We start from the raw sequence: 20,156 nt of genomic DNA on the forward strand, positions 1-20,156 counted from the left end.
TTGTAATAGGTTTCTGTTAAGAACTCTATTATTTTGAACAGGATGTTAAATTGATTCATTTGCTGCCACCACCTCAGAAGAAACATATATATACACATATATATACACACACACACATACCCACACACATACACATAAACACACACACACACAGGGTGAGAGAGAGGAGAAGGGAGACAGGACTCTCACTTTGCTGCTTTTTCTAGACATATATGTGCCTAGGGTTTCAATCTCTTTTTAGTCTTAGAATTATGTTTCAGAATGTTGGATGCAACAGCTAGGGGGATTCATATGGAAGTGAATGAGACAAGGACCAAGAAAAGTCTTGGTGCAGAGTCCTTCTGTGAAGTGACTGGAAGAATGGCTGATGGCAGTTCACAGGAAGTCCTTGCCAGATGCCAGTGGGAATGACAACCAGGGTGTTAGAGATGGGAAGTGCCCACTTCAATAAAGATGAGTGGTCTTCAAGTGCTGGTGGCTGTTGTTAGGCTGGTGATCATTTACAGTGTTTCACATTTTCCCACTACTGGGTACCACCAGTCTGACCACTCTAATGACATCATGTCTGCTACTGCCTCTTGGCTTATGGAAATACTGAGGAAAGGCTGTATTTTTTCTCAAACCTATTACTCACATTTAATGTCTCTCAAATACTTTGGTTGTGGGTTCCTCTCATTTTCTCTAATATCCTTCGATATTTGAAGAACAAAGTGGGGGGGACTCATGTGTTTCTATGCTATGCCTGGTCTCATTCCTCCTCTAGGCTGTGAACATGGCATGGCCTAGCTGTTTGAATGAAGCATAAATAGGGAGGAAAAAGTGAACTGCCACACAACAGAACACAACACATGATCATTTACTATTATAAAAAAGGAAATCCTATTCTACTTGTATTTTTTTCTTTATCAGTTGCCAATGTTTGCTGCATCTTGGTATTTCTGAAAGCACCTAGTTCAATAAATGCTTGTTGAATTTTACCAAATCAAGAGCTAGTTCATTCAGTGTGAATCAATTTGATTAATATCATTAGACAACTCAGTACAAGAATCCTGATTCTTCCAGCAAAACAAACTCTACTGAAATTTTCTTTAATTGGATTATTTTAAAAAAGAGTAAATAGAGAACTTCAGGATAATCTAATAAGCATATTAAAGAGAACACTTTGTTATAAAAGTAAAGTATTACATGGATTGTTTTTACTTTTTAAATTTTTCCTGTTTCAATCAGCTTCCTCAGGTTAAACAGTATGTTTCTGTACACATCAAAAGGAGAGATGCATGTATTTCTTTAATAAAATTACTATAGGACATAAGTATTCCTTATAGCACAGTCTCTGTTAACAATTGCATGAATTTACACATATTTGAGCATCCACGTTATCTTTGAAAGATATCCCAGCCTAACAAATTTATCCCAGCAGAAATTACAGTGGAATTTCTAAAACTAGTCTCTTAGAGTTTCATAAACATGTAACTTAGACTTTGAATCAATTTAAATCAATACTCTACAGACTCCTTGCTCAAAAACTTTGGACTATAGGGAGAGACTGAGGGGATGTGAACCATGTACATTTATTCTTAACCAAACTCATGAATCTATATAATTTTAAGAGAATCGTTTCTGTCTCCAGAGATTTGATCTGTAAAACAGCAGCAGGAGTTAGAACTAAGTTATCATTTTTAGAAACTTGGCTATTCCCCTAAGGATCATAATCATGTAAGTCACAGTGTTCTCAAATGTTGGTGTATAGCAGAATCATCTAGAAGACTTATGAAAACAGACTGTTCAATTTCTGATTCTGTAGTCTGGGATCGGGCTCTAAAATTCACATTTCTAACGAGTTCTTAAAGGATGCTGTTGGTGCTTGTGCCTGGAGAGTCAACGCTTTAGGAGAATTGTCTTACTCGGAAAATTATGGCTTCTCATGGAAGTCAAATGCTTCTGGCTGACTTTTTAGCTTCACTGAGTGGCTTCAAATTGCCTGTCCAGCCCACATTACCCCTCACTCTCTGCCAGACCTGTCTGCTCCCGGACCTTATGCTGTACATACATCGATCATTCTGTATCTGCTTCTATTTTCTACTTTCCTCTAAATAAAACCTCATCTCTGATAGAAAGCTTTATCTAACCATAGGCCAGAGGAATCACATTTTTGTCTCAGCTCCAAGCATTTAATATTTGGCCTTGTTTTGAGCACTACACACTTGGCACATACTCTTTCTTTTTTTCTCCTTCCGCTCACCCCTTCTCCCAGGCTAGAGCCCTAAGGGCTGGTTCAAATGCAGCCTCTTACTTAAAGCCTTCCAGCTGTCTCTTCTTGCCTAGGTTGGAAGAAATCTTTCTTTTGAATTGTTTTGAACAGAAAACTTGATTTTCGCTTTTTTTTTTTTTTTTTTTTTTTTGGCCTTTCACTTGTGGCTTGCTTGTGTTCTTAATTTCTCCCAAGAGATTGTAAACTCATGAGAGATCTGGCCTAGTGTTCTCAACTTTTAATCCCCAAAGTGCTTTGTACATAGTATGGCTCAATACATGCATTTCTATGGCACAGGAAAAATGTACTTAAGATGTTGGTTGGCTTTTCCCAACATAGCATGTCATTACTGACTCATCAATGCTCACTGGAAGAGCTTGCTCCCAGAGCCATGCCCCCAGTACTCTCTACTAGGTAGCCAACAAACTGCCAAAGATGCTCTCCTATGCAAGTCACATAAATTGTCTGTTTGTAGAAATTCTTTCTTTTTTTCTTTTTTTGAGATCGAGCCTCACTCTGTTGCCCAGGCTGGAGTGCAGTGGTGTGAACTTGGCTCACTGCACTACCTCCACCTCCTGGGTTCAGACAATTTTCCTGCATCAGCCTCCCAAGTAGCTGGGATTGCAGGCGCACACCACCATGCCTGGCTAATTTTTGTATTTTTAGTAGAGACGGGGTTTCGCCATGCTGGCCAGGCTGGTCTTGAACTCCTGACCTCGTGATCCATCCTCCTCGGCCTCCCAAACTGCTGGGATTACAGGGGTGAGCCACCATGCCTGGCAGAAATTCTTTCCTTTATTGACTGTAGAGGCTACTGCAACTAGGTGACAGAGGTGATTTGGCCTTGTTAGTTTCAAATCCCAATGTAAAGAAGGATAGTACAGAGATGTCTGAACTCCCTGCCAGGTAATTTTATGTAGCTTATTCCCCATTCTGTTTCTTTGATCATGACACAGGCCATTCAGGAAGTCCTATGGAGAGTAAATAGATGGACTGATTTTCAGTTTTGCTGCTTCTTATCCGAATCTCAGAAGGGATAAGGAGCATGGACTTTCAAAATCCAAAATTTTAGAGTTAGCCCACATCTTTACTCCATTTAGCTTGATACCAGGGTCTTTAAGTGATCATGATCAGGTTAAATAATCCCTTAGGTCCCTACCTAAATTACTACCTGAGGGAAGCGTTAGAGAACATTTCCAGCTATGCAATTCAACAATTTATACTTCTCTGTATCTGCTAGTTTACATGTAATGAGACCTCACTATATCGCTGATATTTGTTTGTAATCAGTGTTTTTTTCCTCTCATAATCTCTGTTAACCTTCACACATACCCTTATGTTTTCCTAATATTTATATTTGCTATGAAGACTTAAATTTGCCATCAAGTTCTCTATAAATTAACATATGAGTTTAAATTTTAACTTTTGTAATGTCTTAGGAACATGCATGAACACCCATTAGTGCTGGTGAATGAGATTTCACTAACATGTTTCATTAACTTTCCCTTTTATTTCTCAAGTTTCCGTGTGTCTTCTCATCTGAGGCCATACTAGCTTGATCTTGAATGCTCATAAAAATATCTGAAGAAAATTCACACCTTGGTTAATCTCTGGGGTTCAAAGCTTTTCCGTTTGGTGAAGAATTTGTTCTTTGCTTTCTAACTTGATCTTCTTTGATTTCTTCCTATTTGGAATAACTAAATTAAAAAAAAAAAAGGAAGAGTCCTTGTATTCACTGGAACTCCTTCAACTGCTTGATGCTTGACATAGAAAATCTAATTCAAATTATGCAGGCAAAACCGTAAATTATTGATTTATATAATGAAAAATCTTGGAGTATTCAGGTTTAGGCAAAGTTGGATCCAGAGGCTTATACACTCTCATCAGGTCTCAGTTTCTTTTCATTTATCAGCTCTTCCTTTGTTGTGTTAGGTCCTTTCTCAAGGAGGTAGGGTCTCCTCTCCTGGTGGCAGGATCTCTACTGGAAGCTATAAGCTCCTACCCTGCTTTCATTAATATCCATTCAGAAAAGAAGCTCCCATTCTATTTCCAATTGCATTTCCAAACAAGTACCCTGATTGCATCTCACAGGCTCTGATTGGATCATTTTCTATTCCAGCATGAATCTTTGTGTCCATGAAGAAGAAATATACTGATTGGCTAAGGCCTGAGTTACAGGCCAATCACAGTCAGTGGGCTGAGCCAGCTCTGCATCAGTTGCTAGATGGGCAGAGTGATTTCCCCAAGAGTACTTAGGGTGCTCAGATTGAAATAAGGCAAAGGGGTGCAAGGAAAGGCATAAGAGAATTAACAAAGAGGAGGCCATGTACTGGTTTCAGCAGAATTATTATGGGATCATCCTTCCTGGAAAACAAATTTACATTTCTAGCTGAAAGGCCAATAAAAAAGATTTTATTTAAAATTTTTTTTAAATAAAAGGAGTCACAAGATTCCTTTATACTTGGCTTTTGGAAAAGATGATGACACTGGCCAAAAAGGAGAGAGATGCAATAGCTATAGGATCAGGGATGCATTTCTTGGTGGAAGCTGTAAAAAACAAAACAAAAGTTAGAGATATTTTAGGTAGCAGAGTTTTTTTTTTTTTTTTTTTTTTTTTAACCACCTCATTTCTTGATTGATCCACTTTCTTAACTTAGAAAATTCCTAATAAAAACATTTGAAGTTAGCTACTTAAAACACATTCTTTTAGATTTTTTGAACATAATTTGCTTATTTTGTAGATGATGAAACAGACACCAAGAGGTTAAAAGATGTACTTCCAGGTAACCCAGCCAGCTGGTGGTAGAGATCTGATTTTCCATCTTTATCATCACCAGCAGCATAATCACTGTTATCATTATCTCCATCTTAATTATCATCATCTTCATCACCATTATGAAAGTTAACGCAAACTGAATGCTGATTTTTGTGCTAGTATCTATTTTGAGCCCTTGCTATATATTAACTTACTTAAGCCTTACAACAAACCTATGAGATTTTTATTGTCATTATCCTTGGTTTTTAGTTGATGAGATTGTGACACAGAGATGTGATAAAACTTGCCAGTGTCACACATCTCGTAAGTAGTGTAGGCACCATTCAAATTTGGCCAGTTTGTCTCAATTCTGCATTCTTAACCACTAAACTGTTTGTCTGTGTATTACATGTCCATCCATAGAATTTTTCATTACAAGGTGAGCAAGAAATATTAACACAGTCCTGTTTCGAGTGTGTGTGTGTGTATGTGTGTGTACTAAGTACACATATACACCTTTCACAGGAAATGTGGGACAGGTTAGCAGTCAGTTCGGTGTGGAAGCAAAACTGGAAAAAAAAATTGTCAGATATAACTAATAATTGACCATACAATGGGATGGGGACTGAAATGAGATGGGAGATGGAAACGTTGTAAAGAATAGTCTAAATAAAGACTAGAATCTCTTTTCAGCCAGTCTTCACTGATTGTTTAAGGTAGAAAAGATGTTTATAGGAGGAAGAGATTCAACTCTAATTGCCTCAATATTTGCTCATATTGTTTGATAGGATAACCAGAGAGAAATGCATTTCTACTATTTTCACACTATATATATATATTTTTTTGAGTTTTTTGGAATTTCTATACAGGAATGTGTGTGTGTGTGTGTGTGTGTACACACACACAAGTAGAAATTCAAGACAGAAAAGACAGAAATGTACTCTGTGCGTATATATATATATGTATATATATATAGTAATTTCTGTCTTTTTTTTGAGATGGAGGTCTCACTCCATCTTGGCTGGAGTACTACTATTTGGCTGGAGTAGATACAGTAATTTTCAAGACCTCAATTTTCACCAATAAGAGTTGGCAAGGAAAATTAAGAGCATACATATTTCTAAACTTTTGTCAAAGTTTGTGTTAAAATCAAATTATGTGAATCCCTACAGAGACCTAGGAAGCATTAATACCGCTTTAGCAGGTCAGTCATTAGAATGGTTCTCAAACAATTTTCTTTCCTCTTCATTGAGGCTAAAGATCAGAAGGATTTCCAGTCCCACCCTTTCCCAGTATTTAGAGAGCTTAAGGGTCTCTCTTAGGCCACACAGTAAGCGACAGAGCCAGTATTTAACCTAGAGAGTCTGATTCAAGAGATTATATGTTGAACTTCCTGGAATGTAAATGTCAATTCTCAGTCCTCACTGTATTTGACCTATCAACCATATTTATGATAGTGAATCACTCCATCTTCCTTGATACTTACTCTTCACTTTGCTCTTAGGACACCAGCTCTATCGGTTTTGTCCTCCCTCACTGGCCATTCCTTCTCCATGTTTTTTTTTGAGATGCGTCTTGCTCTGTCGCCCAGGCTAGAGTATAGCAGTGCGATCTCTGCTAACTGCAACATCAGCCTCCCTGGCTCAAGTGATTCTTCCACCTCAGGCTCCCAAGTAGCTGGGACTACAGGCGCACGCCACCATGCCTGGCTATTTTTTTTGTATTTTTGGTAGAGACAGGGTTTTACCATCTTGCCCAGGCTGGTCTTGAACTCCTGAGTTCAAGCAATCTACCGACCTCAGCCTCCCAGAGTGCTGGGATTACAGGTGTGAGCCAACACATCCAGCCTCTCCATCTTCTTTGTACTTGACCTTTTAAAATGGGAGTGTCCTGACGTTTGGTCCTTGGACATTTTCTCTCCTTTATTTACACACTTTTGTGGGGAGCTCATCCAGTCTCATGGCTTTAAATAGCACCGATCACCCACTGACCTCAAATTTATCTTTCCATCCTGGGTCACTCCTCGGGACTTCTACACTCATGCATCCAACTGTGCACTCAACACTTCTGCTTGGGTTACTATTGCGCAGCTCAGATATAACGTGTCAAATACCAAACTCCAGCTCTGAAATCTACTCCATCCCCAGGCTTCTCCGTCTCAGTGAGTGCCACCTGCATCCTTTCAGTTACTCTAGCCAAACCTTGGAGTCATCCTTCACTCTTCTTTTTCCCTCACTCTTCACTTCCAGTGTGTCAGGACCTCCTCTTGGCTCTGAATCTGGTCAAACATTACTGCCTCCACTCTACCACCTTCATCTGTCATCTGAATGATCGAAATAGCCCCCTACTTGGTTTCTCTGCTGACCTTATTACAGTTTATTCTCTACTGGGCTGCTAGATCAGTTTGGACACAATCTTCTATGTTCTCTGCTCAAAACTTCTCAGTAGTATCCTGTCTAAGAGGAAGAGTCAAAGTCCTTACAACTGCCTTCAAGGTCCTATATGATCAAATCTACATCATCTTCTGTCTTCACTTTCTACTACTTTTCTCTCATTCATTCCCATACACTGGCGTCCTTGGTGTTGCTTCTAACTTGGGGCATTTGCACTTGCTGTGATCTCTTCCTGGAATGCTCTTTCCTCAGATATTCATGGGACTGGCTGTCTCATCTCCTTTCAACCTTGGCTCAGATGTCACCCTCTCAGTGAAGTGTTCCCTGATCACCCAGTTTAATATTGCCACTCCCTCCCATGGTGTTCCCTATCTCCTTACTCTGCTTTATTTTTCACCTTAGTACCTAACGCCTGCCAGCTACGACATAATTTACTTCTTTATTTTGTTTATTTCTGCCTCACATCAATAGAATGTAAATCCCCAAGGGCAGGGATTTTCACCTATTTCCTTCCCTACACCTAGGATCGTGCCTAGGACATAGCCAGTGCCCAATAAATAATGATTTGTTGAATGAATGAATGATAGCTGCTATTATGAAGATGCCCAAATAAGAGACAAACATAGAGACACTACGGTCTTGTAATCATATTCATTCTTCAACAAAATTCATAAGCCCTCTTTATAATAATTAGGATGTTAAAAATAGCTTCCTTTTAATTTTATGTCAAGTTAAAGTAACTGTTGATACTTTTTCTCTATCTCTTGTATGGCCATTATCATTTCTACCTGGTATTATTATCATTACTGTTGTTACATGGACCATGTATTTAGGAAAATAAATGAAAGACAGCTGTGCATTAAATTAATTACAAACTGAAAAGTGTTTTATTTGAGGATACCTCACATTTTTTTTTTTTACTTTTGTAGTTGTCTTTAGTTTTCTATTTGACTATCTCTTCAAAGATTTTAATTTTCTCTTTACCTTTTTACAGTATTTTTTTAAAATTGGAGAATGTGATCCATGGACGGGTTGTGACATCAGCTTAGGAGGTCATAGTCATCATTGTTTAATAATGTAATAAAATAGGTTAGAATGGAAAACACTAGCATTACACTGCCTGTGAAAAGGATAACTGTTGTATTTTATGAATATGTGTGTATTTGCATATTTATGTGTGTGTGAACTGACGTATAATGTAAACAGTCATAGTCAAGAAGCTTAAAACTAATGGCAGTTTCTCAGTTATATTTGCTGAAGAATGAATGAATCCCCTGAAACCAGTCTGTGGAGAATACTGTCCTGGAATTCTTATTAGAAAACATGGGGAAGGATCCTATTTTTGTCATTTGTAAACTGTGAATAATTTTACGCAAATCACTTAAGCTCTGTGAATCTCAGCATTCACATCAGTACAGCGGAGTCAATAACCTGACTTACAGGGTGGTTGTAAAACCTAAACAGATAACGGGTGTCAAAGCATTTTGTAAACTAAACTGTTAAACCAATATCATTTTATCAATGTATTATAACCTGATTTTGGTCATCTCACCCTTAGGGTATAAAGTCTGGAAGAAATACATAATGATTATAACTTCTATTTCATGGAATTTGAATCTGAATTTTATCAGACTGTTCAGAAGTAAATAGTCTCTTAAAAAACAGAAAAAGGCAAAACTGACGTGCACTATATCAAGTTAATCTAGTGTTTGAGGCAAATGCTATCTATAGCCTCTTTCTGTCAAAATGCAAGGAGCAAGACTGTTAATATTTTAGAATATTACCTAGCAAAAACTTAGCACCCGAAAATGAAAAGCATTATTCTTTCTGCCTCTTCCTTTGTTTCTCTTTTTACTATCAATTTCACTGAAGCACAAGTTTGTGCCATTAAGCCATTGTCCCACTTCCATGTGCAAAGTACTTTCCCAGAGTTTTTCAGTTGTGTTTGAGAGGATGTAGAGACACCCATGCTATCACAGCATTCCCACAAGGTGAGTGTCACTTCCATTTTATAAATGAAGAAACAGGCTCAGAGGTTAAGTCATTTGCACAAGGCCACCTAGCTGCTAACATACGCCCAAATCTTTCTGGCTCCAAAGTGTATTCACTTCCCACCATGCCATGTGGTCTCCCAGATTCATTCAATGACTCATTCTTTCATCCATTTATCTGAGACAGGCACTCTACTTCAAGGTCATTGTGATGCCACAAATAGGGTAAACTAATTTTAGATAATTGAAGCCCAGAGTAAAAGAAAACGGGAAGAAATGGAAATCTAATAAAATAAATAATAATAATGGTAATAGTAATAGTATCTCAAAAGTTTTGAGTACTTACATTTGTCAGATACTGTTCTAAGAGATTTTACATGCATTCATTCATTTTCTCCCCACCAGAATCATACAGGTTTTTCAAAAGTGAAGTTTACATGTAAAACCAGGCTGACTGCAAACAATTGCCTATATTTTTCTAGAAACACGTTAAGAATTTTGATTATGTGAAACATTTTAACAAATAAATCCCTGTTCTTTGTGAATCCAATGATACAGAACAGAGCATGTATTTGTGTGTCTACAGATTTTTGGCGTAGGTTATTTTGCTGACAGAAGCAAGATTAAGGGCAAATAACTAACATTCTGTTAACATATTTTGAGTCTTCCAATGGGCATGAAAACACCTGTTTCTATGGCAACGAGTATAGGTCATGTGAGGGGTGATAGAATAATTAGAGGGGAAAGCGAAAGCTGTTAGTTTAGAATGACAATTTTTTCTTTTGCAAATTTACTTCCTTCAGTAGTATAATGCTATTAATTTGATCTCTTGTCTCTCTAAAAAAAAAAGATTCCTGGAAACTCTTTAAACTTGAGTCACGAGTTAACAGGACCAATTTTAGCATAAATTGAAGGACTGGGGAAGCTATGCTCTTTAATATACTGTCTCTTCTTTGGGAGAATTACGGTATGCTGGCTGGGTAATTGTAAAGGTCTTCACGTGGTCTTTCCAGTATCATGTCTGTCAGATCGAGAGGGAACAGGAGAGAAAACATAATTCACTTGGCTTATAGGGACTTCTGGGGACACAGAATAACTTGTGGCTCCTGCTCATGAAACAAAACAAGGCTGAAAGAATGAGAAACAGTGTCCAGAGAAGATTTCAGTTTCGTGAGGAGTTAGATATCAGTGCTCCAGAGCATCATCTGTTAATTCCCTAGGCTGGGATTAGTGGAGCAGTGAAGTGGGAAACAGCAGCTATCTAGAAAGTCGGGTTTGGGGCGAGTCCGCTGATCTTACTTCCTCCCTGTTAAGGACCCCAGATAAGAAAGACACACTACCTCCTTCCTCTTATTGTTTATGTACGGATCAGTCCGATACTGCTCCAGAATGCTGGGGTAAGTACTGCTTATCAAGAAATGACTTTCTGATGTTCCTTAGCTTATGGATTGAGAGAAAAACAAAAAAACAAACAAACAACAACCAACACTGTAGCGAATCACAGAAAACATTCTGAAGGCAATCAAACTTTTTTTTTTTTTTTTTTTTTGAGACGGAGGCTCGCTCTGTTGCCCAGGCTGGAGTGCAGTGGCGCAATCTCGGCTCACTGCAACCTCTGCCTCCCGGGTTCAATCGATTCTCCTGTCTCAGCCTCCCGAGTAGCTGGGATTACAGGTGCGTGCCACCACGCCTGGCTAATTTTTGTATTTTTAGTAGAGATGGAGTTTCACTGTGTTGGTCAGGCTGGTCTCAATCTCCTAACCTTGTGATCCACCTGCCTCGGCCTCCCAAAGTGCTGAGATTATAGGCTTGAGCCACTGCACCTGGCTGGCAATCAACCATTTTTTAAATCAGAAGAGGTAGATATTGTGTACCGTATTCAGTAGTGCCCCCTTATCCTTAGTGGATACATTCCAAGACATCCAGTGGATGCCTGAAACTACAGGTGGTACTGAACCCTATGTTATTTTCCTGTATATATACCACCAATGATAAAGTTTGAAGTGCGGCAGCAAAACTAGCATGACTTCCTTTTTCCTTCTTCACAATTCCACAGGTAGAAGATTCATTTTTACCGTAGATCTTAGCAACCTCAGCATACAATTTTTTCTTTCTTTCTATTAAGTCGAGAACTTTAAACTTTTCATTCAAAGGAGGCACTTTCTCTTGGGTGTATCTGAATCGCCAAGATCACTATTCTTGCACTTTGGGGCCATTATGAAATAAAACGCGGGTCACTTGAAAACAGACACTGCAATACTGAAACAGCAGATCTTATAACCGAGAAGGCTACTAAGTGACTCACAGTGTAGACTGTGGATCCCCCAAACAAAGGGATGATTCACATCCCAAGAGGGAAGGCACAAGATTTCATCACACCACTCAGAATGGCATACAATTTAAAACTTAGGAATTATTTATCTTTGGAATTGTCCATTTAATATGTTCTATGGGTAACTGAAACCAGAGAAAGCAAAATCATAGGTAAGGGGGCACGACTGCAATTTTTTGCCCTCAACTAAATGACTGTGATGCCAACTAGCCAATGGCAGATGAGGCTTAGTTAGGTCAGGTGGAACCAGAGGATGGACCAGCCTTCTCTGCAACCCTTAGAGTCTGGGGTCAAAGGAAGAAAGGCATCCCTGCAATGTGAGCTTATTCCTCTCCTTCTTTTACCTTCTCATAGTTTCATAGCTGTGGAGGGTGAGAAGATGCTCCAATTCCAGCTCTTGGCTGATTATATGATGCCTCTGACCTATCTCTTCCCTCTTAGCTTCAATTTATAAAGAAAATATTATCCTCCATGACCAGTGGTATTTTTTATTCTGCCATTTACAAGCTTTGCCGCATGGCCACACAAGCTTCTAATTGATAAATTTCTGAGAAAAATTTAGTTGTGGTAACTCACAGTGCAAGTGACCATGTTGATCATTTACATTGTGACAACAGCTTACTTTTGACTAGCGGTTGAAGCTTCTAGAGTATTTTCCCTTCTTCAAATATTGGAACTGTTTTTAATTAATTGTGTTATATGGTAATCTGGTCTAAGGCTTAGATTGCTTAGAGGTGTAAAAGGGAATGCTTCATTCATTCACCGTCATTCATTCACTCATTCAACAAAATAGGCTGGGCACTTCTATGTGCCAGAGGACTGAAGTTAGTAATAGCTAACACTAATTTACTATTATTATATGCTATATAATATATAAATAATTTTATTTACTTATTTTTCTTTTAAGATGGAGTCTCGCTCTATCGCCCAGGCTGGAGTGCAGTGGCATGATCTCAGCTCACTGAAACCTCTGCCTCCTGGGGTCAAGTGATTCTCCTACCTCAGCCTCCCTAGTAGCTGGGACTACAGGTGTGCGCCATGATATCCAGCTACTTTTTGCATCTTTTTGTAGAGATGAGGTTTCACCATGTTGGCCAGGCTTTTCTCAAACTCCTGGCCTCAATTGATCCACCCGCCTCGGCCTCCCAAAATGCTGGGATTATGGGTGTGAGCCACCGCACTCGGCCAACAATTTTACATTTTATTGCATTTTCACAAAAGTCTTCTGAGGTTCTGTTATGATGATTATTAGGTAGATGAAAAAACTTGGAGTTTAAGCAACTTGACCAAGAGCACATAGCTATTAAGTGGTACAGTGGGATATAAATTCAAACAGAGTGGATCTGGGCTCAAATTGCCTGCCTGCCTAGTTCTCAAATACTACGCAGTCAAGTTCCTGACCATAGGGAGCTTACAGAGCAATACAAGATTATTGATTCCCTTAAGTGTGATTTGTGATTCCAAATACTTCATTAAGACCAACCCAACTTTCAGAATTTAGTGATATATGTGGCTATCCCAGCTAAACCTTAACTCAAAACTAAGTTAAAGTTGCATTTGAGTAGTTTTGCCATAGGAAAGCAAATATCATTGATTTGGGTGGGGGTGTCCTGAAATATTTTTCTTTGAGGTTTATAGAGTGGCAGAATGTAATAGTTTATATTATATACTCCTTTCCCACAGTTTCCCACTCAATGCTTGATATACATCTTCTGTAATTTTTCATTGAATGTATTTTACTGTGCTTACTATCCTAGTGAAGAATTATATGCCCCAAATTCATGATGAGAATGAAGTAATCATATCCTAGTCAGGTGTAGTTCTAAAGAATCCTGGAACCTGGCTATGAATGTTTTGGTTTATTATCAAAATCTCACTGTTTTCTTCATATTCTACTATAGTTTTTCATCCTCTACAAACACTAATCTCCTGTGTCTGTGGGGCAGATACTCATTTCACTCGTTTTGCTGCCATGCTTCCAAGGAGAAATGTGAGGAGATGACAGTATTAATAGGTCTCCTCTCCCTGGTCTGTATTTATAGCTAGGACAGAGTGAGCAGATTCTAGACCTCAGTCTAGATGCCAGTTTGAACACCTTTGCAACACTACCACCCCGAAATGTTGAGAAATGCTGAGAGCCTGAATTATAAATCATAGCAATAATGATAGAGCGAAGACAAATTTGGGGATATATGGAAGGTAGACCCTGCAACTGGGTTCCAGCTAATTGTGAGTGTGAACAAATTTATATATTAATAAAGACAGTCTTTTTTTTTTTTTTTTTTCTGAATCTAACAGAGCACAGGATTTGCTACACAACTACCCCTCTACGAAATGGCTAGGTGGCAACATAAAATTCAATCAGCCATGTTTATCTTAAAAAAAGTTTAACATTTTTTTTTTTTTGTATTTCGATATCTCTAATTTTTCCTGCTTCAGTTCATTTTTCACAATATCATCAGAGCCCTTTCTAAGATGTTGATCAAATTGATTTCTACTCTTTGAAACTTCTAATGACTTCTTATTACCTACAGCATAAAATTAAAAGGTCTTTAGCATGAAATACAAGACCTTTTATAATAAGGCCCTGTCAGAATTCTCCCACCTGGATAAATCCCCTCCTCCCTTCCTACTCCTATTCTTTTCCCATATCCTACACATCCTACATACCAGCCACCCAGAATTTCAGAAGACACCAGGCTGTTTGAAATCCTTGTGATTAACACATGCTGTGTCTTAGTCTGTTTTCTGTTGCAATAACAGAGTATCCCAGACTGGGTAATCTGTAAAGAAAATAAATATACTTCACACAGTTCTGGAGGATGGGAAGTCCAAGAGCATGGCTCCAGCATCTGGTGAGGGCCTTTGTGTTATACCATAACATAGTGGAAGAGAAGGGGGCATACAAGACAGAGAGAGACACCAGTGATCAGACTGTCTTTACAATAGCACACTCTCACAATAACTAACCTGCTCACATGATAACAACATTAATGCATTTATCCAATCCTCTCTTATTAGGAAAGATCCAATCATCTCTTGTTAGAGCCCATTTCATAACACTGTTGCATTGGAGATTAAGCTTCCAACACAGGAACTTATTGGGAGACACATCCAAACCACAGCAAGCTATTCTCTGCTTGAAATGACTTTTCTTTCATTGAAAACTGCCATTCTCACAACAAGTCCCCTGTGGCTCTCTATTATGAAGCCTTCCTCACTGTTCCTGGGGAGAATGAGTAGCTCCCTGCACTGAGCAGCCACAGCTATTGCTTAAATATTTGGTATATCACTTAGTACTTCTGAGTGTATACATTTGTTCATATTTCCATTTCTTATTAGACTAAAAATCCTCCTCGGTTATTATTTTGCTTTATTTATTCTGTATTTCCGGGGCCCCCATCACAATAGAAGATGGTTAATGAACAGAAAATTAATGAATAAATATCTTGCCTCTTGCTTTACTTTTAGAACTCCTATCCATGTAATGACGATGACAAAAACAATGAGTTTGAGGGAGAAGTTAAAAGTGCTATCTTTATGCTCCACCTTCCAGTCAAGCTTTACTCTGTCTGTCTGCAATTTTCTACACAATAATTTCATTGCAAAACTTATTGTCCTAGAGGTAATGGAGCAGGAAGAAAAGAGAAGCCAATAAAGTGGCTTTTCTCTAATCTGTCAGTTCCATCATTACTGAAGGCCACTTTTCATGTTTTTGGTCTTGCCCCTCAAGCCCACTGAGAAAAAATAACTTTTATAAAAGAGCAGTGGTCTGTGACCCCGAATGGCCTCAATTTAGATAAAGAATACCTTTTAGCAGCTGACAGTTATATGTGCTCAGGTTCCCAGTTGACCTCAACTGCAACCAGTTTCCTCTTGGGTGGGAGCTCATATTTATAACTTTAAACAACTCATAGGGAGGGATCAAGACTTCCTTCTTGAGGGAGAAGTATTGTACAGGTGCACCCAGGCAGGTGAATATGGTAAATAGTGTCTGGTTCCCAAACTCCTGTGCCTCTTCTTTTAGGAGGGATGTGGAGAGGAATTGGCCAAATCGAATGGTGGCACCTGTGTAGGCGCTGAAGTGGACATCCTTCGTCCTATAATGCACCTCATGGCACAGAGGAGTGCCATGCTTCATGATGCTGTCTTTCCTCAGCAGCTGGATTGCTGTGGTGAGGTAGTAGTGTAAATATTTGAATTGAAATGAACGTTCATACTGCTGTGGAGCCCTGGCAACATAGGCCATGGCTCTAGTAAAGTTAGAACGAACATTGCTGTTCAATGTATAAAACAAAATAGCCACAGCATGTGTGGTAGTCATGTTCTGGGGTAGAACTTTTCCTTGGTTAAGCCAGGTTATGTGGGCTTTTTGCCACATCCCAAAGTAATTCTTCTGGGCTTCTATGTCTTTTGTGAAATAATCCCCTTGAGTTAGTTTCTCCATAACCTCTTTGCTACAGCCTTGGTACTGATCATCAAAGGAACCTGGTGTGAAGTCAAAGTCGATTTTCATCGCAACCTATAAAAAAAGAAAAATCTTGAGTTTAATTTTTCAAATCAGATGGTGAATGTGGTTGCAGATTTGCTGTACTCTATAAGGCCAAGTCTTCTCCTGGAAACCAATATTTGCTGAAGTAAGTTTCACTGAAAATCATTACACTGTTCCAATCCTTCCTGTGTCAATGACCTGTGCTAGAGATTGAATTTGGTTTGATAAATAAATTACTGAAAACTTGAAAAACTCATCTCCCCAGAGAGGGAGTAACTCTTTTAACATCAATAAAATCACAGCATGTTTGCACATTAAGTACTTTGAAGAAAAAATTCATAATCTTATAGCTTAATTATACTTTCTGTTTCCTCTGCTTTCCCCCCTTTCTATTCCCTCAGTAGTGTTTTCAAAAATATCACTTTTGTGAATGCCCAAAACCTATATTAAATCCTTGAACTTTATCCTTAAGCTGTGAATAGTACTGGGGGGGGGAGGGGCTCTCGTAAATAACAACCTTCTTGTCTACCCAGGTTCTGAAAACATTGATAATAAAAATAACAAAATACGAAAGCCAAAATATCTGTTTTCTTACTGAATAAAGGCATGCTACAGCAGTCACATCGTTAGGTCTGATGGCAAGTGGCTTGTTAAGAGCAAATTCCAGAATGGGACCAACTCATTTGCAGGCAGTACTGAACTGGGACCTGCCCAGGTAAGATTCTTGTCATGGGGAAACAGAGAACTGATGCCCTTTGCCATCAGGCTAACTCCCAGGAGGAAGACGAGCAGAGCCAAACTCAGCACACCCAGTTGTTTTTTCCCATGTTGCCAGTGGAGTACATTTGTCCACCTCGGGGACAGCAGAGTGAGTCATGGGTTGGACAGTGGCCAGGAATGTGCCTAGGAAAGTCCCTCCCCTTCTGGAAAAGGACATTCCTTTCTAATGGGTGGCCAACAGAATGTTATTTATTGACATCTAGTGCATGTTAAACTGAAGTGACAGATTTGAATAGAAGTCCACAGAATATCATCGGTCTATCATTTAGAGCCGTATATAAATTATATAAATTCTAAAACATTTCTTTCTTGGCAAAGAAATGGTGTTTTCCTAATAAACAGTGCTCATTAAGGGACATGTTAAAGGATCACATTCCATCCAGTCAATATTAAGGATGTTGGAACTGGAACTTAAAGAACATCCCATTTGGTATTTTTACTGTGTTATTTATGATGAGGCATCAGCTAGTTTGTAAACTAGAACACATTTTTAAGACTGATTAAACGATTTTAACCAATAACTCTTCACAACAGGCATTAAAATAGGTTTACGGTATCTGTTTAAACCAAGCCGAGCCAAACCAAACCAATAACATAATGTTCTGTCAACTGTCATGAGGAACTCTGAAACTTTGTTAATATGTTACTAGATCTCAAATATGCACTCTGTCATCTCTTAACATTAGGTTGTTTTTTTGTTACACAGATCTTTATTAGAATACTTAAAACTTAAGTCAATCTGTATGATAGAGTTTAAAGCCAAATAGACTTGGTTTATTTTGCATTGTTTGTACTATGAAAGCAATATTTTACTTAATTTTTACAGTGGATCAAGAAAATAACTTTATGCCACTAGCATCCATAATGTCAAGTGTACAAACAATGAAGGATTCTACAATTTTAATAATTGTTTTCAACACTCTTTACTAACATGATTTGTTAAAATATCGGAATGAAACTAGAAACTGAATGCCTAAGGTCTGGGCCATTTAAAGGCTGTGGCCAGGTGAATGCTCTGTTGGAGCACTGATCATAAAGAGATCACCTCCTCAATTGTCCCCCTACCTCAGAACCCTCTGTGGGTCTCTGCAGGCCAGAGAGGAGCAGCAGGAATGGCAGCAGGCCTCCAAGGAGCCAGATTCTTATCACTGTAGGAGCTGCAGTAGTTGGGAGAAGAATCTTCTTGCATCTGTTGATCAATGGACCCCATTTGCTTGTGTCACAAGTACTTCTCCTTTGCCCTTGCATCTTCATCCTGAGACGAATTCTTAAGCGTTCTCTTTTGAGCTTTTTGTTCAGTCTCAGCAGGAACCTTTTTTGCTCCTGTCTATGCTGAGCAACTTCTGTTGCCCACCAACAACCAATAGCTTGTCTGAGGGAAGAAATCAACTCCAACTTCTTTGCAAAACTGAAATCTCTGTGAAATAGCCAGATGTGCGCACCAAATAAGGGTTTCTAAAGAGAACCCAAGTTACTTTTCAATTAAAAAAAAAAAAATCTCTGATCTAGTCTGTTTTCAGGGGAATGCTGAAGTCCTGTTAAGTGTCAGACTCAGCAGTTCAGCCTTCCCTTTCCCAGCCAAACAGGAAAAAGCATGCTCTGTCCAGCGTTTGGGGCCAAGTAGCATTATCTGGAGCCTCAGGCTTCCATCAAAGCTGATAAGATTGGCGCGCGCAGGGCAGCTGGGAATGCGCCACCTCAAGATGGGTGTCTATAGGCTCATCTGGCACTGCTGATAGGCCCTGCCCAGGATGGGCTGTCACAGAGCTAAGTGTGTTTTAGGGCTATTGTCAAAAAGAAGGCTCTTTGAACTGCTTTTCCCTGGCACCTTTGAAACTCTCCAATCCAGAGATTGTACCTCTGGGTTCAAAGCTCTTCCCCCATTTTCACTTCTGAAGATATCAGGCCGTCTGTCCACACAATCCCAGTCTCCAGCGAATCCTAATGATGACTGTCAGGAGACTGTTTATGTAGAGCTGACATAAGTCAAAATAGGGTCCACTGTGCAAACTTAATCCAGCAGAGTTCTATTAAGCACTCTCTTTTAGGTACTACCCTTTCTAGTCTGAACATCCTTCCTCTCTTCCTAACCCTTGATAAAATTATATTTTCTTGCAGATATTTTGTATTTATACTCTGGATTCATTACTTAAGAAACTAAAAGTTAGCAATCCTTGGTAATTGTTTTTCTTGCAAATATTTACTTCTGGATTCAATTTTTAACTTTTAAGGTAAACTAAATGCTGTTCTTAAGTATTCTAGTATTTTTTGGCAACCTAAATATTTTTTAATCTAAATTTTCTGATGATCATAGCAGTTCTGCCTCATTAACAAATATTCAGAATATTTAGAAAGCACAAAGGAGAAAAAATTACACATAACCCATCACTTGGAGAAAGCCACTAATTAGGTCTGGAGTTTGATTTATACACCCTTAGACATACACACACACACGTTTCTAGAACTGAAATAATATAGTATGCAGTTTTGCATACTATTTATTCCCCTTAATATTTTATTGTAAGCATGTCCCTATATAATTTAATACCTATTGAAACATATTTTTAAAAAAGGTTCACTATATTCCATTATATAGGTGCTGCCACACAATAGAATAGCATGGGTGCATCCACGGACTGTACAGTCTCAGAAAAAGATTGATAAGTGACTAGAACATGGACTCTTGAATAAGACATCTCAGTTCAATTCCTGGTACTCACTCTTCCTAAATGTGTGATCTTGGACAAGCTACTTAACTTCTCTGTCTCTCTGTTTCCTCATGTGTTGAATGGAGATAATAATAGTACCAACTTCATTTTAGTGTTGATATATTTATAACCCTTAGAATCTGGCACCTAGAAATTTTCCAATAAATAAAACTAATTGTTATTATTTGCACCAAAGTTTATTTAATAAATATCTTATATTTAGCTTGTTTTCAACTACATAAATCTTTGTGTGTTTCTCACAATTTTTAAGATGCAGTTCTAGAGATGTGACTACTGATCAATGGAATGCATGTTTTTCAGATTTAATGGTAAGCACTAGCAGTGTGTGAAAATATCCCTTTAAGACTTTAAAAATTCTTAAGATTCCTTATTAGCAACTGTTACTTTGGAATATTGAGATGTCATGAAGAGAACTAGAATTAGAATATGAAAA

The 20,156-nt window shown here is 38.5% G+C and overlaps 2 protein-coding genes across 2 annotated transcripts in view; one reads left to right on the forward strand and one right to left on the reverse strand.

Annotated features, from left to right (window-relative positions):
* The window catches only part of C10H12orf60 (chromosome 10 C12orf60 homolog), a 105,689-nt gene that overhangs the window by 20,856 nt on the left and 64,677 nt on the right, over positions 1-20,156 (forward strand). The gene's annotated exons all lie outside the window — the stretch shown is intronic.
* On the reverse strand, positions 886-18,648 carry ART4 (ADP-ribosyltransferase 4 (Dombrock blood group)). The gene is made up of 3 exons (XM_010368464.2): positions 18,060-18,648; positions 15,533-16,244; positions 886-4,798 (listed from the first exon to the last, which is right to left on the reverse strand). Exons 1-3 carry the CDS (start codon positions 18,246-18,248, stop codon positions 4,707-4,709), a joined length of 993 nt encoding a protein of 330 aa, XP_010366766.1. The 5' UTR covers positions 18,249-18,648; the 3' UTR covers positions 886-4,706.

The sequence above is a fragment of the Rhinopithecus roxellana genome, chromosome 10, assembly GCF_007565055.1.
Source record: "Rhinopithecus roxellana isolate Shanxi Qingling chromosome 10, ASM756505v1, whole genome shotgun sequence".
NCBI classification, from domain to species: domain Eukaryota; kingdom Metazoa; phylum Chordata; class Mammalia; order Primates; family Cercopithecidae; genus Rhinopithecus; species Rhinopithecus roxellana.